Here is a 23,383-nt window from a genome sequence, read left to right as displayed (position 1 = left end):
TTAACAATTTACTCTTACAGCCCCATATTAAGATCACTGTTTATTTTGACCTCCTCTACAAAATAGTAAATATACATCTATGACATTTAAAGGTGCCAAAGAACATGTTTTCAAAAGATGTAATATAAGTCTTAAGTGTCCCCTGAATGTGAAGTTTCAGCTCAAAATATCCCATAGTTTTTTTTTTTATTGTTTTTTTTTAAATGCCTATCATTATAAATGCGTCGATTCAAGGTACGCAGCCCCTTTAAATTTCGTGCTCCACACCCAAGAGCTCGCGCTTGCCTTAAACAGCATAAACAAAGTTCACACAGCTAATATAACCCTCAAAATGGATCTTTACAAAGTGTTCGTCAAGCAACATGTCTAATAGTGTAAGTATGGTATTTATTTGGATGTTTACATTTGATTCTGAATTAGTTTGATACTGCTCCATGGCTAAAGCTAACATTATAAATCTCTCCAACAGTGTGTAAAGAATGAAGTTGTGTTTATGAATTATACAGACTGCAAGCGTTTAAAAAATGAAAATAATGACAGTCTTGTCTCCGTGAATACAGTAAGAAACAATGGTAACTTTAACCACATTTAACAGTACATTAGCAACATGCTAATGAAACATTTAGAAAGACAATTTACAAACATCACTAAAAATATCATGATACCAAAGATCATGTCAGTTATTATTGCTCCATCTGCCATTTTTCGCTGTTTTCCTTGCTTACTTACCTAGTCTGATGATTCAGCTGTGCACATCCAGACGTTAATACTGGCTGCCCTTGTGTAATGCCTCGATCATGGGCTGGCATATGCAAATATTGGGGACATACACCCCCACTGTTACGTAACAGTCGGTGTTATGTTGAGAATCGCCTGTTCTTCGGAGTTCTTTTAAACAAATGAGATTTATATAAGAAGGAGGAAACAATGGAGTTTGAGACTCACTGTATGTCATTTCCATGTGCTGAACTCAACTATGCCGAGGTAAATTCAATTTTTGAATCTAGGGCACCTTTAATATTTTGGCTTTCATCACTAAAGGTCTTTCTTACATAAATAGTGTAACAATAGTGTAGTTTTAAGTCTTACAAAAATATTAACAAAATCGGAAATTTGAGCAGGGGAAGTTTCTGAAATTTGGTTGATTTGACACAAAATGACCCAATAACGATCGGATGAATATTATCCCTTACATAACATATGGACTGATTTAATGCACTCTGGTCCACAACGGCACACAGACACACACAATAAAAAGGAAGAAAGCAGAGCAACAAAGCAAATATTTATTCTCCAGTAAGTAGTCTCAGAGTTTGCCCTCACAGAAAAGAGTCCTGGTGCCAGGAGATGAAAGAAACCAACTGCCATCCTGTCCATAAAAGGAGAAGCATTCTTCATGACGACTCACGCCGACATCGATTTGACAAATGTTCCTCTGTGATAATGTCCTGGTCAGAGTACAGCCAGTGCAGTTCAACACATACAAACCCATTCTTTGAATAAAAACAATTCAATCACACACTGAGAATATAAACCCAGGGGTTCATTACAGACAGTTTCAACTTGTCCACCTCCTAGAGTGAGCATGGGCAGAAATCCACTTTTAGCACACTTCATTTTGATGTGTCTTTCATTCATAAATGTTCAGTTGTCAGGCAGCACCATCATGTTTATTCTCGAACAATGGCTTCTTCTGGAAGGACTGTCCTTCTATAGCAAACTCAGCATGATACGCCATACAAAACACTCTGAGAAGAATAGCACTGACAATTATCGGCTATAGCTAATTATGGCAAGTTTTTTGTCCTCTGAAAAGAGACTACTAAGGCTACATTGGAAGGACTGTTATTACTGAGATCAAGGACAGTGTATGCACAAATAAAATCAATACTCTATGCTCATACAGAACAAACCTATACAATACAATCTGAAAATAAATCATGAATCTATTTAAGTAAACAGGCTGGGGCACACATTCAACTGCAAAACTGCAAGTTTAAAATACTCCAGACATGTTTTAATAAATACAGATGTATAGAAATTGGTCTGTGTACCAATATATCAATGAGAATATATCAATATATCAAATTAAAGAAATGCAGATTATTGTGCCTAGTATCTACTGAATGTGTTAATGTTTTTAGTCTCTTTCCTGTGATGGGGCCAGCCAGAGAGAAGAGTTTTAATGGAATGAAATATCAGATTGAACCATTTACTTTGTGGTTTAACAAAAATATCAACAATAACGAACAGAAGAATTGCATGCAAAGATTATTGCATAATGTAGGACTTTTAATTATAACCAAGCCCAAAATACACTGGGACTTAGGGATGCTCGCATTGACCGTTTAACCGTTAACCGAAAGTAAGAATTTTAACCGATTAATACTATCAGTTAAACGATTTTTTTGTTTTTTTTGCTGCATGGTTAAAGAAAAATATGCTATATATATACATATATGCTTATTTGTTAACTCACCGGGCGTTTCACACGTGCCAGACATATTTCGCTAAGCAACAAGCAAAATGAAGCGAGCGAAAAGAAGTACTGACCATTTCAAAGCAATCGATCACAGCGTGCTAACGTTTTAGGACAGGTCGATGGTATATAAATCGTGGCCGAACGTTAGCGTTTGTCAATCAAGCAAAACCGTCCATTCAGAAACCGAGAAATTTGACACTTTAAGGTAAGAGGCTGATCTCTCAGATTGACGCGCGAGCTGGCTTGACTGAAGGATTTGTAGTTTATGGACTGTTTTGAGTTAAAAGCATTGATGGCATCAATAAAAGAGATATCTAAAAGCGAAACGAAAATTATTGCCTCGACCGGCGACACAGTGGGGAGGACGCACGAGAGGAGACCTGCGCGTTTAATTGGTATGTGTATGCTACTGTAATACTGCATAATACAAAGCTTATCAGTGGCATGCACTTTGATCACGAAAGTGAAAGTGCCTTTTGCGGTCGCATAGCGGTGCCCCCGCGTTCCCATTTCTCTCGATGTGAACCGTGAGCTCCAGTCCATTACAATTCAGGGCCATGGTATACTTCATTTCCCGCATTCCGCTTAGTCTCGTGCGCGAGCCTTTCAAAGAAACTCCTTTGCCCATGAGCGCGGAAAGACGCGTTCGGTGTGCACACGTGCACCGTCCGTGGTCATAACAATAACAATCCTTGAGGTAGGCCTGCTATTTTTATTTGACGGAAAAAATGTCTAAAATACCGGTTGTTAAAAGCTTCAATGGATTCACCGTGTTTTTGTTTTGTCATCTTAATTTGTTAAACATTTAAGTGATTTTATGCCTTTTATTTAAATTATTTTTTTCTGCTGTCAGAAACGCTGCAGGTGCGTGACAATTTGATAATGTGAATCCAGGTTCTGTTGTTTATCTGTTCTATGCTGCTGTTTGCATGTTAAAATAAACCCGTGGAAGACACAGACACTCGTCAATTGTATTTTTTATTTAATGTCATATTATATAGGCTATACAATATTATAATCTTATCAGTTAACGGTTAATAATCGGATAACGAGCGTCGGTTGTCGGTCGAGAAATTTAACCGAAATGAGCATCCCTACTGGGACTCGTTTTTTCTTTTTTTATAAATGTCTGATACTTTACTATTGCCAGCTGCTCGTTCAAAAATATGAGATAAAATATGAATTAGGGTTGTCAAAAGTCGATATTTAAATTTGAAGTCTTTCCAGTCTTTCTGCAGTTCCAGTAGTATCAAGTAGGCCTGTGTATCACCAACAATGTCACGATATGATACGCATCACGATACTAAAGCCACGATACGATACGTATCACGATATGGTTCAATTTAGAATTTAAATTTCTTTTGAGCAGAGTTTGTTTATTGAATAACCAGTGTTATAATAGTCATGATAACTGAAAAAACTATTTTGTTTTTGTCATTAAAAAAAACAATGATTTAAATTAAATATAAAAAAATGTCACAAAAAGCTTATTTTAAAAGCTTGCTTTTAAAGTCACTCCCTCAGTAACAATTGACAATTATAGTGACACTGAAGCATATCAACAAAGCTCAATGACTAATGTCACTTGCAAAAGTAAGTTGACTTGTAAAAAAACTAAGTTAGTTAATTATATCGGCTATAATATTATAATAAGGTCTATACTGCCTGTTTTTTTTTTGTTTGTTTTTATTCATCTGTAAAAATGATTTTTTTGGATATCAACTAAAAATATGTTCTAGAACAACATACGTTTTTATTAACATGGTCTACAAAATATGCGCTACATGAGTTTATAATACACACTTAACAATAAGGTTCATTTATTAAACATCAGATAATGTATTAACATGAACCAACCATGAGCAATACATTTGTTACTGTATTAGTATACACATACTAATTAAATGCACAGGTCTCCTCTCGTGCGTCCTCCCCACTGGACGAGGCCAATATCACTTTCGTTTCCCTTTCAGATATATCTATTATATATGCCATCACTGCTTTTAACTTTCTAAATGTAATTACCGAAATCAAAACAGTCCATAAACTATATCCTCACGAAAACGTCAGTCAAGCCAGCTCGCGCCTCAACCTGAGAGATCGGCCTTCAAATTTCGACGGTTTGGCTTGATTCACAAACGCTAACGTTCGGCCATGATTTATATACCATCGACCTGTCCTAAAACGTTAGCACACTTTGATCGATGATTTGGAGATCGCGTGTTTCTCCGTTCGAGAGCGGCACGTGACGTCACGTGATTGGCTAGATTTAAAAGCAAGACAGACACGATACGCAGCTGCTGTATCGATACGCGCATCGTCAGGAGTTCATAAAGATGTATCGTTGTATCGATATTCTAAACACAGCCCTAGTATCAAGCTCAATCAGATACACAGTGATAGGCACTACTTTCAAACTCTCCTGTCTGTATTTGTGTGAGCGCTCTGTGAAAAGCATCAAAGGTTTCTATTTACAAAGTGTTTTTGCAATGTTGAGCATTGTAGCCAATCACTGACATGTTTGTTGTGCATTCAAACATAATGGTTAATCAGAGGCATATACTTTAGTCAGAATGTGCTCAAGTTAGTTCAGCGTTAGCTTTTTATGCTAGCAAATTATCGATTTCAACTTCATTGATTATAAAGGCAGCGCTCTTTGATCACTTTCTGATATAACCCATTCATAATCTGATTAAGATTTTTCATGCTGCCAAGTACACACAGCAAAGTTTCGGGAGTATCAACAAGTTTTGGGAGTGACAAAGAATGTAAAACGGCAACGCTTGACAATGGACAGATGAACAAAACACTGGATTCCATCAACAGCTGTATGTGCGGTCATGAGAGAGTCGAGTTCCGGCGGAAGGGTGACCTCTGACCTGACGTATCATGTAGGATGTAACTGCTCTTCTCTTATATTGAAATCCTTCGACATTTTTATTCTCCTCATTTCAGACTTCTAATGTGTGACCGGTGTTTTGTTTTGCTCTATCCTCTGCGCTTCCGCATTCATCAATTCTCACCTAAGCTTGTGCTACGTCCTACGTCGGGTCAGAGGTCACCCTTCCACCGGAACTCAACTCTCTCATGAATGCGCGTACGGCCGTTGCCGGAATCCAGTGATTATAGTTTATAAAGTTTTAAATATGGATATATTTCTTACAAAAACCCATCACTTCAGAAGACATTTATTAACCATCTAGAGTCATATGGATTACTTTTATAACGGATGGATGTGCTTTTTGGAGCTTCAAAAATTTGGGCATTATTCAATGCCATTACAAAGTTGGGAAGAGACAGGATATTATTTAATATAATTCTGATTGTGTTTGGCTGAAAAAAGAAAGTCTTATACCTCGGATGGCTTGAGGGTGAGTACATTTTGGGATAATTTTCATTTTTGGGTAAACTATTCCTATACCAGATAACACGTCATCAGTGTCACTGTCCGGAGCAGAAGGTAATGCACCAATAAGCTGGATGCCAATCACCATAGAAGAGTCACTGTGGATATACACAGACCCAGAAGAGAAGACAATGCTGAATAAAGTCGTAGTGTGTGTTATTTTTGGACCAAAATGTATTTTCGATGCTTCAAAAACTTCTAACTGACCCACTGATGTCACATGGACTACTTTGATGATGTTTTTATTACCTTTCTGGACATGGACAGTGCACCGTACTTACACTTTCAATGGAGGGACAGAAAGCTCTCTGACTAAATCTAAAATATCTTAAACTGTGTTCTGAAGATGAACGGAGGTCTTACGGGTTTGGAACGTCATGAGGGTGAGTCATTAATGACATCATTTTCATTTTTGGGTGAACTAACCCTTTAAGTCAGATGACTACATTAGGTTATATCGCTATTCTAGTTTTTCTCTCACCAAATTTAAGTTACTTGGAAATAAGTGCAAATAACCCAGTCTGCTTCTGAACATAATTTTGAAGGCAACAGCAAATTTTGAAGGCAACAGCAAATCATGAATGCTGTGTTGAGTCACTGTTCTCTTTAGCCTAATGAATCAAAATCTAAATCTAATGAGTTCCTCCAAATAAATACATTCTGTCATTTGCTAACCCTTTTCCTCAGAGGAATTAAAAAAAAAAAACAAACTGCCATTTTTCCAACGCCTTCTCAACTTGGAAAAGAAGCCTAAAGAAAAGTGTGTGTAACATTATCTCCATGGCTGCCATTAAAACAAACATTTTGGAAGGGCATCCACACCTTCCAAGATTCCATTAGGATTCAGAGTGGACCATTGAGTCATCTCACATCATTCAAACATGGATCCAATTAAAAGTTGGACTCTTCTCCGCAAGAGATAATCGAAACAAGCTGGAACGACCTGGAATGGATTCGACACCTAACCACAAACACCTTAAATATGTAAAAATTTGCCCACAGGCCTTTTATCTCCATCTTTCTCTGATAATCCAAGCACTGAAACGGCTGATGTTCACGGACATGTGGGCCCAGAAAGCTTCATTGAGGGAATTAAATCAAGCATATGATTCATCTAATAAAGATAAGCAACTGATAATGATGAAGCCAAACAGTCTGACATCTCTTTAATTAACAGAGCTAATAATCTGTACAAGCACATAACCCTGACTCCTTTTCCCCCTCCTATTCTTCACTCTCTAATTCTGGTCTAAAATCTATGAGCTACCTAAGACAGCATTTTTAGGTGACATAGGCATGTTCCCAACTGTTCCAAAAGGTAGAGCGTAACACTGATTACAAAGAAGTGTTGTCATGATACTGGAATTTCCAACTTCGATACGATACTTTGAAAAATATCGATATTCGATACCATTTTTGATACCACAGGGAAAAGTGCCATATGATCTAAATTTTTTGATAATTTCTGAAATTTTGTTGTAATAGCTTACACACAGCATAGGGAGGCTTTATTTGAATCATCAAACTAAATAAAAAAAAAGAAAAAAGAAAAAGTCAGTAATAAAATAAGAACAAATAAACAAATGGCAAACGAATGCACAGATACATACAAAAGAACAGAGACAAATGAAATGAACATGGCTTTTAAGTTTTTCATGTGGGTTGAACACTACTATTCAGGTCAAAAATATTACAGAAATGACAGTAATCAAGTGTAAAATAACACTAGATAGTTTAGAAAAATTAAATACAGATTAATGCTTTCAATTAAAGTTATGAACGTTATTCAGTCAAGACCAGCAAATGATTTTCTCTTTGTATTTTGTTCTTTGCTTAACATGACAGAAGCAAGTTTATTAGGCTGCTGTCACTTTAAAAGCATATGCACAGATGCAATGTATACAACATGCATTTTCTCAACTATTTACATTCTAAAACTTACTGTATTTACCTGAATACTTGGCATTTTGATGTCAATTTGTATGTATTTGACCGTTTAAGCACAGTAAGCCAAGAAAAATAAGTACATTTGGTACTCGCAAGCTGTTTGAGAGGCGGCTTTATGACAGCGTCACTTATATAGATCAGTGGTGTGATTTTGGTGTAAGCACAAAACCTGCAGGAGTGAGTTCAGAAATGCTGACTCATTTAGTAATGATACAAGTCAAGTATTTGAGTGAGTCACTAAATCATTCACTCAAACCGATTTTTTTAAAATCATATGAAACATATGAAATAGACTGCAGCAATTAACATTTTGTCAGAACCTCCAGTAAATTACATGCTTTTTTTTTATTCGCTGGAGAATCGTTATCTCTATTTGAAACAACAACAACAACAAAAAAATCATGATTCTCAATTTATCCAGAATCATGCGTCTCTAGATTAGCAACATGCTAACAACAAACACTACTGAAATCAGCCAGAGTAGTCTAGTCTCTCAAGTGTGCTTTGTGTGTGGTCTGTGGAGTGTTATATGTATGATGCACAGAATTGCTCCAAATGAGGTGCCATTTCAATTAGGCTAATCAGTTCAGTTACCCATGTAGACAGTCACTGATCACTAATAACCATTTCAAGTCCATGAATAGTCCACCAGCACAGTTTTCAAGAGCAGAAAGTAAAATGGAAAATACAACAGCAGGTCCACTCAAACAGCCATCAGGAACATTACCCTTGTTTCATTCACATCTCTGTTCTAAAAGCCAAGAATCTAAATATTTAAAGCTGGGCCTTGCTACTATAAAAATATTGCCATGAACGGCTAAGTACTGAGAATCACAAAACTGCTTTAGGTTATCGAGCATAAGTGGCAAACAGCTTCAGAAATGTACCTAGGGTACAAAGCAGATGAAGAGCACAGTGGAATGGGACAGAGCCGTTTGTTTTACGTTTGTTAGTATGTATACACTTGGGTTAACACTGCAGAACCTCAGACAAGGGTGAAATCAGTCTGCTGGAAAGTGAACATGTACTATATAATTTGTAAACATTTGCTGAGGAAACAATGTGCAAATAGTTCACATTTGAATTAATTCCTTGATAAAACATTTTGAACGCTATCCCTTTAAATGCATCTTGATGTCTTTAGATTTTCATCTGTCCTATTTGGTTATATTCTGTATAACCAAAATATTACACTCACAAAAAGTAATTTATAGCAGAAGAAATAATGCAGATCTAAACATGACAACAATATTCACTTTATAAATGTTTTTTTTTTCTTTTTTCATTTCAATGCCTAGAAATGACACTTACGCCCAAATATTTCCAGGGTTATCTGGTCTCTATTTGAGAAAATATGATTTCCAATGCACACAGACTAGCCAGTTCGCTGAGTGCACTGTTTGTTGCAGTGTTTAGTTCCTTTTTATTGATACTTCTAACAATTTCTTACTTTGTGAAAAATACAACAGAACTACAGAATCAAGAGTTAAAGGATTAGTTCACTTTCAAATGAAAATTACCCCAAGCTTTACTCTTCCTCAAGCCATCCTAGATACATATGACTTTCTTCTTTCTGATGAACACAACCCGAGTTATATTAATAAATATCCTGACGCATCCAAGCTTTATAATGGCAGTGAGCGGGATCAACGAGTATGAGAAGGCAGAAGCTAGATGATTTTTTTTTTTTTTTTTACACAAATGCATCTCATGGCTTCAGAAGGCCTTTATTAACCCCCTGGAGCCGTGTGGAGTACGTTTACGATGGATGTGGATGGAGACACTTTCTTCAGCTCATACTCGTTGATCCTGCTCACTGCCATTATAAATCTGAGAATGTGTCAGGATATTTATTAATATTTCTCCGATTGTGTTTATCAGAAAGAAGAGTCATATACACCTAGGATGGCTTGAGGGTGAGTAAAGCTTGGGCTAATTTTCATTTGAAAGTGAACTAGTCCTTTAAATTAAAGGTGCCATAGAATGCTTTTTCACAAGATGTAATATAAGTCTAAGGTGTCCCCTGAATGTGTCTGTGAAGTTTCAGCTCAAAATAACCCATAGATTTTTTTTTTATTCATTTTTTTAACTACCTATTTTGGGGAATAATTAAATATGCGCAGATTCAACACGCGTCCCTTTAAATGCTCACGGTCTCCGCCACAGAGCTCGCAACTCTATAATACATTACATAAAGTTCACACAGCTAATACAACCCTCAAAATGGATCTTTACAAAGTGTTTGTAATGCAGCATACCCGATTATGTGAGTATAGTATTTATTTGGATGTTTACATTTGATTCTGAATGAGTTTGATAGTGCTCTGTGGCTAAAGCTAACATTACACACTGTTGGAGAGATTTATAAAGAATGAAGTTGTGTTTATGAATTATACAGACTGCAAGTGTTTAAAAATGAAAATAGCGACGGCTCGTCTCCGTGAATACAGTAAGAAACGATGGTAACTTTAACCACATTTAACAGTACATTAGCAACATGTTAACGAAACATAGGCATGTTTAAAAAGACAATTTACAAATCTCACTAAAAATATCATGTTATCATGGATCATGTCAGTTAATATGGCTCCATCTGCCATTTTTCACTATTGTTCTTGCTTGATGATTCAGCTGTGCACAGATCCAGACGTTAATACTGGCTTGTCTAATGCTTGAACATGGGCTGGCATATGCAAATATTGGGGGCATACATATTAATGATCCCGACAGTTGCGTCACAGTCAGTGTTATGTTGAGATTCGCCTGTTCTTCTGAGGTCTTTTAAACAAATGAGATTTACATAAGGAGGAGGAAACAATGGTGTTTGAGACTCACTGTATGTCATTTCCATGTACTGAACTCTTGTTATTCAACTATACTGAGGTAAATTCAATTTTTGATTCTAGGGCACCTTTAAGTGAAGTTAATTTTTTTTTTCATATCGATTAATTTTCAAATTACTTGTCTAATTTAGTAAATATAATGTAAAATAAATATAAAATGCAGCATTCAGCATGTGTTATTTACCATTTTCAAATTAAATAAAGTTATTAAGATTTATCACACTATATCAGCCATTGGTCACCCTGCTAAAATATTGTTCATCTAAAAAAAAAAAAAAAAAAACCATAATGGTCGACCACCAAAACTAACCCTAGTAAGCAGCACCGCCCTAAAACATGACACTACAATATCAATGACATCCTTACAGCAACAAATTCAATACAGATATAACTAGTGTGCCCATAAATAAGAATCTCAAAAATGTATCATCAAGACAGACATCTTTTCAATCAGATTGAGGCTTACACACTGACTTTATTACTAGGATTATTTCAGAAATCAGTGTTAAAGAAACCTGTAATGACATAAATCACATCAGTATGGAAACATCCAGTAAGCATCTAGCAGTCTGTCAGATTCCTCCACCACTTGTTTGTCCTATCGCTATGATCATGACTAACATTCCCAGCAAGTGTCACTTGTCTATAAATGTATAAAGCCGAAGGGTAGGTGATATAAGCTCCATTTGAGGTATTCTGAACTGTACTGTCAGCATGTTTTACTAGCGTGAAAGTTTTTCCATTAATCATCATGTAATCATTACTACCAACGCGCTGAAATCACTGCAAATCTGAGCGCATCTCTTGCAAAAGTAGCAGTCGCATTGTTTACAGCCTCAGCTATGAGTGCAATAAACTTTTATGGTATTTCTCAACAAGGTGAAGCCGCAGTTGCGTGCACGTATTTAGTAGTTGGTGCTCAGCTTCAACAGATGACCAACAGCCACCGCATACACACTTCAGCACACATCAACTCCAAAAACACCGCGTATGTGCATTCCTTCGCAAAGCTTCGCCCGCTCACCTGTACGTAGTTACTTTCGCAGTATTCGGCGACTCTTTCGAGGTTGGTGAAACTGTCCAGTAACGCTCTGCGACCCGCTGGAATTTCCTCCTCCAGCAGCATCTGCAGCTCCGCCATCTTTACATCTCTCCACGCGCCCGCTTCGCACAACCACTAGCGACAGGAAGTACAGCGGCTTCACCTCCCGCTGAGTTTTGGGAAAAGCGTTTACGAATCCTACTATGGTGAAGAGTTTGCGTATTTATGTTATAATAATATAATATAATATAATATAATATAATATAATATAATATAATATAATATAATATAATATAATATAATATAATATAATATACCATGTTCAATAACTATCTAGTTTACATTTAAATGTGACGAAATGGATCAAGAGTTAAACAATAAATCGATTAACTACATTAACCAACGATCTAAGCATTGTATGATAACAATGTTTGTTAATGTTATTCATGAAAGTTAACAAAATACTATCTTTAATTTATCTATAAGCTGAACATGAAACAGATAAACAAATCTGTATCAACCCAGGTGAAAAAATACTATAGTAATTTATAGTTAATAAATACTATAGTGTTTTTGAACCATAGTAAATTGTAGTATACTGTATATATATTATAGTATTTACAACACTTTATTAATGAATGCTACAGCATACTGTAATATAGTAAACTGATCAACTGTAATAAATACTGTAGTATACTTTAGTTTTTACTACAGTAAACTAGTGTTTTCATAGATTAAAGAAAACTTAGTACAGTATTGGGTATTATTTGTTTATATTAGCTTACTATAGTTGTTATATTACCACAGCAACTATAGAATTACCACAACAAATTAATTCAAGTACTTTACTATAGTGGTTCAAAAACACTATAGTATTTACTATAAATTACTATTTTTTCACCTGGGTACTAAGCAGTTTCACAACTTTTTCTTGTTTTACTGTTTTTATTTTTTATCAAATATTGCCAACTGTATGTTTCTTACTTAAAATGATTTTTAATCACACATAGACCTAATGCAATCCTGTAAGAATGCATTAGCTGAATTAAATGTGCCTACACTATTAAAAATAAAGGCTCTTTATTGGCATCAATAACCCCATGAACAATATTTAACATCCATGGAAACTTTCCATTGCACAAAAGGTTCTTTATAGTGAAAAAAGTTTCTTTATATTATTAAATTGTTCTTCACACATGGTACAAGTGTTCACTGAAAGGTTCTTCGGGGAGACCAAAATGGCTCTTCTATGGCATTGCTGTAAAAGTTGTCTTTTGAATCCTTTATTTTTAAGAGGGTAGATACACTTTTCTCTCACATTCCTTTGGAAATTGCGCCCCCTGTCTTGTTTTAACGCCACAGTTATCATCAAGAGCTCACTGGAATTCTTCCATCTCTAGTTATGACAGTATTAAAAGGCAAATTTGTGCTGTTTCTGACTTGTGTTTGTGTATACATGCTCTTTTGTGATGTGGTTAGTAATGAAATTAAATGTCAAATTGTGACAGCAGTGTCCTTTTATCCATTTCTATCCAAACTGACTTAAAAATTGTATGATATACCTGCAGTATGCGGTGCAATACTTCCAGTTCTAATTATTGTGTAAGTATATTATACATACAGTTCTTATGCATATATATTTTTTGCAGGCACTGTATATTTGTGTTGTGAAAATGTTATAATCACACACACCGTAGAACAATTTAAGTGCAAAAACAGCTAAAAAGGGGATTAAAACGGTGATTAGTTGATCTAAAACATATACTTATAAGATCCAAAACAAAGTGAAACAGGAAACTTAAGAAAAAAATTTATTTATGTTTACACAGTAATTATCTATATCACAAACTCAACAATAAATTAATGCCAAAGCAGTTAACACAAAACACTGTTCATTGTTAATTTCTGATCATTGATAAAGAAAGTCATGTATCAGTGTCTCAGGCCGACAGCTCAGTTTTGTCATCATGACGTGGATACTCCTCCACCTCCATTGCCATTAAAAACTCTGACAGTAAAGACAGATATTAAAACATGTGTTAGGATGTGGACTATAGGGGAATAATTAACAATAAACACATGAATAGGATAATACACACATGCTCATATAGGTCTACTACCTTCAGTGTAGTCCATGTCTGGTCGTGTAGCAACAAACACCCAGGCCAGTCCAACCAGAAGAGCTACGACCAGGTTTACCACGATCCAGGGCTGTAGAATCTGATGCTCTGAACCTGGGGGCCTAAACAACAATCACCGCATGTGTTTTAGTGAAGTATGCAACCTTATGCTACAAATCAATTCCACCTCTGTTTTAATCATTTTTAAGGACATTATGATGGATTATGTCATGTTAAGATTGACAGACTCACCAAAGTGTTTCATTGGCTGTAGGGTAGAGATGTATACGATCACTGGTCATCTGCTGGCTCAGAGACAAAATGAGAGCAGCAAAGTATACTGGGACAAAAAAAAAAGAAGAGAGATTAGCTAATTTAGAGCTAAGAAGAGCTAATTTAAAAAATTGTTTAATAGCCCATTCAGTTTTAAATTCAATTTAAACTAAAATGAGAAATGTTGCCTTGGCAACTAGATGAAATATATTTTATGGTCTGTCAGGGAACAACATCGCTGGTTTTGAAGTAAATAAATTTGCAGCATCATTGTTAATAGAGAGAGACCCTGCACAGATGCAGGTTATTCACACTCATTTCTCATCTCTTAAAGGGATAGTTCACCCAAAAATGAAAATTCGGCTATCATTTAATTCCCCCTCAACTTGTATACATTTCTTTGTTCTGCTGTACACAGAGAAAGATATTTGGAAGAATGTTTGTAATTAAACAGATCTCGCCCACCCCCATTCATTTTGGGGTGAACTATCCCTTTAAATGCTATAATTCATTCATTCTAATAAATGTAATCTTACGCACTACTTTATCTCTGTCTGATTTAAAATGGGCAGAATGCTACATCTACCGAGCTGAAAATGACAAATATAACCATCATTTTTACTTTTCGGGTTGTTATGTTGTGCATAAAAATTATTTAAACACAGCTAGCCGTGGATTCTCCCTTACTTATTTCAGATAATGTGTATGGTAACATTTTATAATTAGGTCTCATTTGTTAGCATTAACTAATTCATTAACTAACATGAACGAGCAAATTTTATTGACTCACAGAAGGAAGCAAGAGCCGCTGGATCAAGAGTAAGAAATCCTCGTAGAGCCATAGAGGCTTTGGCCAGATTCACCCTGATGTGAAGAAGGTACAGACAAGTTACATTCACAACTTAAATTCCATGAACTACATTTTCAAACACTCAAAAATAAGAATAAAAACCTATACAACAGATAGTTATGAAATACGGTCTTATCAGCTGTCTTGTATGTCAAAGATTCAATCTGCAGGTTTTCCCAAACAAGAATGTGAGTTGATAAAAGGCTAATAAATCATTAAATAAAGAAAATGTAAAATTAAAACAAATAATTTTAAAATAAAATAAACAAAATAAAACATTTACAAAAAATAAATAAATAAATACATTTTTTTTTTTTTTGTTTACCTGCACATCATGTGACCATTAACCGACATCAGAGAACCATGAACATGAAAAAGTGTTGTTAAAGTATTATAAAGTAATATTACTCAGGGTGTATTTCAAATAAATATTTCAGATCAAAAGGGCTCAGTTGACAAAAGATGTTAGGGAATCGCTGGTGGAAGGACAAATTTAGTAGATTGGAATACATTTGCTCAATGAATTTTTTTTTTTAAAGGTGCCATCGAACATTTTTTTACAAGATGTAATATAAGTCTAAGGTGTCCCCTGAATGTGTCTGTGAAGTTTCAGCTCAAAATACCCCATATTCATACCCCATAGATTTTTTTAAATTAATTTTTTTAACTGCCTATTTTGGGGCATCATTAAATATGAGCCGATTTATGCTGTGCGGCCCCTTTAAATATCGTGCTCTCCGCCCATGGAGCTCGCGCTTGCCTTAAACGGTGCCTAAACAAAGTTTACACAGCTGATATAACCCTTAAATGGATCTTTACAAAGTGTTCGTCATGCATGCGGCGGATTTTGTGAGTATTGTATACTGTTATATTGTTTACATTGATTCTGAATGAATTTGAGGCTGTGCTCTGTGGCTAACAGCTAATGCTACACTGTTGGAGAGATTTATAAAGAATGAAGTTGTGTTCATGAATTATACAGACTGCAAGTGTTTAATAATGAAAATAGTGACGGCTCTCTTGTCTCCGTGAATACAGTAAGAAACGATGGTAACTTTAACCACATTTAACAGTACATTAGCAACATGCTAACAAAACATTTAGAAAGACAATTTACAAATATCACTTAAAATATCATGTTATCATGAATCATGTCAGTTATTATTGCTCCATCTGCCAGTTTTCGCTATTGTTCTTGATTGCTTACCTAGTCTGATGATTCAGCTGTGCACAGATCCAGACGTTAATACTGGCTTGTCTAATGCTTGAACATGGGCTGGCATATGCAAATATTGGGGGTGTACATATTAATGATCCCAACAGTTGCGTCACAGTCAGTGTCCCACATATGGGATTTTTATTTCAGTGCCCCTGGGCGCACGGTACCACATATGGGATTTCGAACGTTCAGCGACGTCACATAACTGCCAGATTCAAACTGTGCTTTCGCGCTCTGGCTACAAGACGGACGCGCGCAGCTCTTGTCATATATCACAGCTATGCAGTGTTTTCAGGCACATAATGTTTATTTTAAGGTTTCAGACATTTAAATATGCATAAGCACCATTAAAACAATACATTAAGCATTTATAATTTACACATTGATGTCCGACATCAGTGGAAGCAGCAATAACAAATATAATTTGGCGACATTTATTCATATCAAACTATAAAGTAACTATAAAGTTTACTCTATTATTCTTCCAGTTCACCAGCCACTTACTTGCATATATTTCGGAAGAAAATGATGAATTAACCTGCTGTAAATCCGACTGACAGGACTCTGCGAACTGCAGCGCAAATTAAGATGGCGGCGCCCATCTCGCATTATAGATCAAGATAAAGATCATTTATAAAGGTTTTAAAACGACAAAGCACACTCACTTACACATATTTGAGAATCGGAATATCAGATAGTTGATGACATGGTAAGCAATTTTGCGAATATTTTAAATAAAAAAGGAAAAACTAAATAATAGCGATCCATCTGTCATACAGTGTTATTGTTGCTGCATTCAGCGCTCATGACATGCAAGACGCGTCGCTATGGAAACATTAAAGGCGAACGTTCTAAAATAACGGTCGCCTTAAAAAAACTCACTCTGGGGGGACAGTGAAAATATTTTAAACTCACGATCGAAAGGGTTAATGATCCCAACTGTTGCGTAACAGTCGGTGTTATGTTGAGATTCGCCTGTTCTTCGGAGGTCTTTTAAACAAATGAGATTTATATAAGAAGGAGGAAACAATGGAGTTTGAGACTCACTGTATGTCATTTATATATATTGACATCTTGTTATTCAACTATGCTAAGATAAATTCCATTTTTCATTCGAGGGCACCTTTAATTGCTTGGAGTTTGATTATGTATTGCACGTACTGTTGTCAGTTATATTCACACTTCTCTTACTACGCGTCCACGCACCTGTCGAAGGCAGACACGGTGCTGATGGCCAGCAGGAGGTAGAGCAGAGACTGTGCTGGGTAAGCCAGACTGTGATACTGCTGGAGAAGGTTGAGTAGTGTGGTCATCTGCTCTCCAGCTAACACATATACAACAATGATATTCCAGACTGCATATCCAGCCAGAAATCCATGAGAGAAGAGTCCAATGATCCTACAGGTACCACAGAAAAAAAACCCAGCAATTGTAGTAGTTGAGCTCCAATTTGGAATGGGGTTTGCACAACATTACATTTCATTAAAGAGGCCATATTATGCTGTATTACATAAATATAAAGCCTTGAGTTTGTTTTTGGGGTCTACTAGAATAGGTTTTTATGTTCAAAAACACATTATTTTTCACATATTTTACATTGTTGCAGCACCTCTTTTCCCAGTCTATCAGTAACTCTTTGTTTAGTACCTGTCTCTATGAAGCCCCGCCTTACGAAAAGCACAGTGAGTTCTGATTGGTTGGATGGACCGTTGTGTTGTGATTGGTCAACCTCTTTGAACGACCTCTTTCAGAAATGTCACAGCCATTACTATAAACCGTGAGTTTCAACACACTACTAATGCAACTCAACCAGTCCTCGCCCCTTTTTTTGCGCATACCTTGGGCAGGACTTTTTTAAAACAGCAACATTACACATTAAAGAAAGATGAAAATGTAAAAAAGCACCTGAAGCTGAAGCATTAAGCTCCACAACATGAAGAGACAGGGTCATGATGAGTACTGGACAAACTACCAAACTCAAAATGTAACTAAATGATAAATGATTAAATAAAAGGCTGTTTGGAAACTGAAACACATTTGGTTGAAATGGCGTTGACAAGAGTATTAGACCCTTTGAGACATCTCCCAACCAAACTCACCTGAAGCCGCTGTGGACCCTCATGGCGACATCTCGTGTATTCCATATGGGTCTGACCTCCATGTACTCCTCCAGATGGTCCAAACGATCAGTCGCCTGGAAGCGGCCTAGGTTGGATGTCATAATTTATTTATAAATGTTTAATGATTGTATATATTTCAGATATTTCCCCCATCTCAAAATGAAACTCACGGTTCTTTTCCACAAACACCTTTCCGATAGGATGACTGTGACCCAGAGGGGCGGAGAATAGAGAGCGCTGAGATATCGGTGCGTGCACATCAGTGATGATGTCATCTTCCTCCACACCTAGCTCGTTATGAGTCTGGTTTTCCATCAACTTAGGCTTCCTTCAAAAAGAAGTAGAAAACGTAATGCAATCACAGTTACTACCACTTTTAGTTCTATTCACTTTCAAGTTTTAGCCTCTCACCTTTTTCTTTTGCTTTTTTTGGTGACTTCCTCAGCATCTGTATGGGGCTCTTGAACATCTCCATTTGGATGGTCTTGCTGTTCGCCCTCGTGATCTTTTAAAACAATGAAATCAAATACAATCCATCTAAAAAAGAAAATAACATCCATCCCTTAAATGAAATGTGAATATCATTAACGTTAATTAATTACCCAAAGCATGTGGCTTCTTTTTCTTCTTCTTCTTCTGTGGTGGATTGTCCTGAGGCTCAGGGGTCAGCTCTCTGCTTTCAGACTGTCTGCGGCTCTCCAGACCCTCCATTTCTAAAGCTGCCTCAGGCCCTGCTGGTATTTATAGGGCATTATACAAATATAAAGGAGACAAATGCTGCATTTGCATTTTATACTAAAAAGAAAAGGACTAATTACAAAACTGATCTCAGTTTATATTATGTGTCTTTAACTGCTATTTACTTAGATAAAAATAAAAGAATGTTAGATACAACATGCTGAGTTTATGCTGTATTGCAAAACACTTACTGGTAAGGTTAGGGACAGGTTTGATGGTATGGGTAGGTTTAAGAGTGGGTTATGGTGTAAGGGAAGGGTGTACGATGTACTGTAATTTAATTTATAAAACATTTAGTTCCTGTCCTTGATTCTGATTGGTCAATAGCAGTGATTTATTCATGATAAAACACGGCTATGACCGCTTCACCCAACGGTTCTGTGTATCACTACACAACACCCTTAGCAACCACTCTTAGCAACGTAAACTGTTTGTTCTCAGTTGATATTGTTCATTGAAGCTTATTGTGTTATGTAGAATATGACGCTTCACGTTGTGCCTAACAACAACGCCCTGACTTATTCACGATACAGCACAGCCTCTCGTACATTATTGCTTAATTAATTACAGCTGTAATGGCATGCAGACATTATAAATAGAAGTACAATGTAAAAACATGTATGTACCCAATAAGTGCATTGTATCAAATTATTAATTTAAATGTTAGTACACAGTAGTTAAAAACACTTAATATAAAGTGGGATCACAAACGCCCGGTTTCACAGACAGGGCTTAGCCTAAGCCAGGATTAGACCTTAGTTCAATTAAGATATTTAAGTAGCTTTTGTAAATGTACACTAAAAAATATCATTACTGTTGTGCATCTTGAGACAAAACAATGGCAGTGACATATTTTAAGATAAGTCAGTAAAAGTTGCTTTCAGTTAAAACAGCTCAATCATGCATTTTAGTCTGAGAATAACTTAAGGGGTTAATTCACCAAAAATGAAAATTCTGTCATTTATTACTTACCCTCATGCCGTTCCACACCCGTAAGACCTTCGTTAATCTTCGGAACACAAATTAAGATATTTTAGTTGAAATCCGATGGCTCAGTGAGGCCTCCATAGGGAGCAATGACACTTCTTCTCTCAAGATCCATAAAGGTACTAAAAACATATTTAAATCAGTTCATGTGAGTACAGTGGTTCAATATTAATATAATAAAGCGACGAGAATATTTTTGGAGCGCCAAAAAAACTAAATAACGACTTATTTAGTGATGGCCGATTTCAAAACACTGCTTCAGGAAGCTTCGGAGCATAATGAATCAGTGTATCGAATCATGATTCGGATCGTGTGTCAAACTGCCAAACGGCTGAAATTATGTGACTTTGGCACTCTGAACAGTGATTCGACACACTGATTCATTGTGCTCCAATGCTTCCTGAAGCAGTGTTTTGAAATCGGCCATCACTAAATAAGTCGTTATTTAGTTTTTTTGGCGCACCAAAAATATTGTCGTCGCTTTATAATATTAATAATGAACCACTGTACTCACATGAACTGATTTAAATATGTTTTTAGTGCATTAATGGATCTTGAGAGAGGAAATGTCATTGCTCCCTATGAAGGCCTCACGGAGCCATCGGATTTCAACTAAAATATCTTAATTTGTGTTCCGAAGATTAACGAAGGTCTTACGGGTGTGGAACGGCATGAGGGTGAGTAATAAATGACAGAATTTTCATTTTTGGGTGAACTAAGCCCTGTCTGTGAAAACAGGGGTAAAAGTACCAACAACACTAAAAGCCTTGATATTTTTAAATGCCATCTTGTTAAGGTCGAATAAGGAGTTTATAATTACCTTCTGGTTCCTCAACTTCATTGATCTCCTTCTTGATTTTCTTTTTCTTGTGTTTGACACTTGGCATTTTGTCTATGTAAAGGGCAGAAACAGGACAGTCTACTTAGTCTACAGTTACACTAGTCCTATATAATAATTAGATTAGAAATCTACAGGACTCAAGTACAATAGAAATTGTTGAAGTACAGGCTGAGCCAAATATGAATTGATTTTATTAAAACTTGCTGTTCACATGTTCAATGTTGAAAAAGTATAACTGACCTCTGGTGTCTTTGACGTGACAGACCCAAAAATCAGGACTGAATGGAAATAAAACACAAAATACGACTCATTTTACTTCTTCCAACTTAAGTCAATATGTAGTGCTGTGTGAGCACAGTGAGCATGTTGCTTTAAATTAGCCTCCTGCTGGATATAGCTCTTTACCGAGAGAAGATTATGAGGCCAGTCAGGTAAACAACACTGAACTGCTTCTGTCTGCCTGATTTATTTAAGCTCTTACTTTTAAGCAGTTATCAAGTCAATGACACTAAAGCTAAATCACAATAAAAATAATAAAAAATAATCTATTTCCAAATAATATTAGAAATAATAAATATTAAAAATAGCAAAAAATACATAGATATGCCTCTCTCAATATTAAATTGAATAATAAATAAAATTATAGGAAAAAATCTACACTACACACACACACACTATGTGTTACAGTAAGTACAACACGTTGAAGTACAACATCCAGACAATGTTCAACAGGTGATTTGTGATCACAAATCATTGCAATGTCGGATTATACCACATTATAAGTAGGTCACATGGTCACACAATAAGTATGTCAACACAACAACCACATATTAAATACACACAGTCCAGTTAACAAATAACCAATATTTGTTAAAGATGAATAGGACGTGTGAATGGGACTGTATAGTTTAAGTCCATTAGGCTACATGTGTACAAGTAAACAGACCAGTCAACTAATTCTGACAGGTTTATATTTAGGCTACTATTAAAACCTTATATGAATATAAATTTCCAAATGAATCCTACACAGCTACTGTAATAATCAAAATAAATAGACACGAATTTTACACAATAGATTTAATGTAAGGCTCAGTACGGATGACACACTTTATCCAGTAGTCTACTCTGTCTTTAGTCAAATCTCACGATGCCCATCTTTAATGAGTGATGGTCGGATCTGCTATAATCCTCTGTGGCATAACTTACAGTTTGTTTTCTTCCCATTCTTCTCTGGCTGGAGTCGTGGTGCTGGAGCTGTTGCTGTGAGAGGAGGAGAGTCTTGGCTGTGCCGTCAGGCGGTCTAATCCTGAGCTTAAGCCTCACTCACAGACGTGCATCGGCCAAGAAGGGAATTAGTGTGGCATAGATCGGTGAGTGAGTGAGGACACAGTGAGACAACCACACATAGCCTACACACTGTGACAAAGCCCCTTATCTACACACCATTAACTACAGCTGTTACGTCATACACATTTATCCAGCATGCTTTTAATTTGCACAATAACACACATACACAAACTTAGTGAAACAAATACGTACACTTAATGTTAAATTTTAAAACATAGATTTCTCAATAAATAAACTGATAGGATGACATGCCAACATAATGTGTATAATTATATGATATGACACAATATAATAAGAAATGCTTAATGAATAACAGGAAGAGCAGATTCATAAATATCTCTAAGATAGTGTGTGTCTAAGTTTGGTATATTCTTTAAAACACCAAAAACAAAAATATATATATATTGGTTGTAACTGATTACATGTAATCTGGATTACGTAAACAGATTCCATAAATTAAGTACTTTTAAAATGCACATAATCAGACATTTACTTTTTTCTATTGACTACATGATTACATATTATTCTCACAATGGCAGTAAATTATTCATAATTCATTGATTCTACTTGTTATATTTTAAATATTCCTTTCTAAAAAAAGATTACTGCTTATATACGTTCAGAAGGTGTTCAAGGTTTGTGGAACTGCAGAGAGACATAATGAAGCCGATCACTGAAAACTGGATTTACAGAAATCACTTCACTTTTAAAGTGTTTTTTTTTTCTTTTCTTTTTTCTCAACATTTTATATCTAATCAACTCCTGATGAACATATGAATTATTATTTGAATTAACACAATGTATTTACTGTCTTCGGAAGGCTTTTTTCTTTCAAACACATTAAAATGTACAAATTTATGTCATTTCATATTTACATGCAATGCAGGGATTCCCCAACTTTTTTTGTCAGCTGAACCTCTTTGCCCTAATATATTCACTTGAAGTACTCCCTGAGATTTTAAATGAAGTTAGGTTAATAATAAAATCAATGTCAATAATAATAATAATAATAATAAATTATAATAAAATGAAGTTCACAGTTCTCTGTTGGTTAATGGTCACATGACATGCAGGTAAACAAATATTTTTAAAATCTTTTTTAGTAAATGCTTTATTTTGATAAAACATGTTTATATATATATATACATATACATATATATATATATAT

General features: G+C 35.7%; 2 protein-coding genes across 11 annotated transcripts in view; both read right to left on the bottom strand.

Moving 5' to 3' along the window:
• Window positions 1-11,841, bottom strand: part of abi2a (abl-interactor 2a) — a 62,774-nt gene extending 50,933 nt beyond the window's left edge. For 8 of the 9 annotated variants that reach the window (XM_067408578.1, XM_067408577.1, XM_067408583.1 and 5 more), the window contains exon 1: window positions 11,703-11,841. In XM_067408578.1, the coding sequence (XP_067264679.1) occupies window positions 11,703-11,819 (117 nt within the window). In that variant the 5' untranslated portion in view covers window positions 11,820-11,841. The remainder of the gene's footprint in view (window positions 1-11,702) is intronic. The other variant, XM_067408582.1, reaches the window with a different exon arrangement.
• A 1,714-nt stretch (window positions 11,842-13,555) lies between these two features.
• On the bottom strand, window positions 13,556-23,354 carry tmem237a (transmembrane protein 237a). Of its 2 annotated transcripts, none has more exons than XM_067408950.1 (12): window positions 22,075-23,354; window positions 21,109-21,146; window positions 20,848-20,919; window positions 18,905-19,036; window positions 18,714-18,807; window positions 18,473-18,630; window positions 18,282-18,387; window positions 17,389-17,580; window positions 14,904-14,977; window positions 14,093-14,180; window positions 13,841-13,962; window positions 13,556-13,728 (listed from the first exon to the last, which is right to left on the bottom strand). In XM_067408950.1, exons 3-12 carry the CDS (start codon window positions 20,912-20,914, stop codon window positions 13,661-13,663), a joined length of 1,101 nt encoding a protein of 366 aa, XP_067265051.1. In that variant the 5' UTR covers window positions 20,915-20,919; window positions 21,109-21,146; window positions 22,075-23,354; the 3' UTR covers window positions 13,556-13,660. The 2 variants fall into 2 exon arrangements, with proteins under 2 accessions (XP_067265051.1, XP_067265052.1); XM_067408951.1 differs by having other exon boundaries at window positions 18,905-19,033.
• Between the last annotated feature and the right edge of the window lie 29 nt (window positions 23,355-23,383).

This window comes from Chanodichthys erythropterus, chromosome 14 (genome assembly GCF_024489055.1).
Source record: "Chanodichthys erythropterus isolate Z2021 chromosome 14, ASM2448905v1, whole genome shotgun sequence".
Taxonomy (NCBI): Eukaryota; Metazoa; Chordata; class Actinopteri; order Cypriniformes; family Xenocyprididae; genus Chanodichthys; species Chanodichthys erythropterus.
The sequence above is the reverse complement of the archived record's forward strand: the minus strand, read 5'-3'. Positions and strand labels throughout refer to the sequence as shown.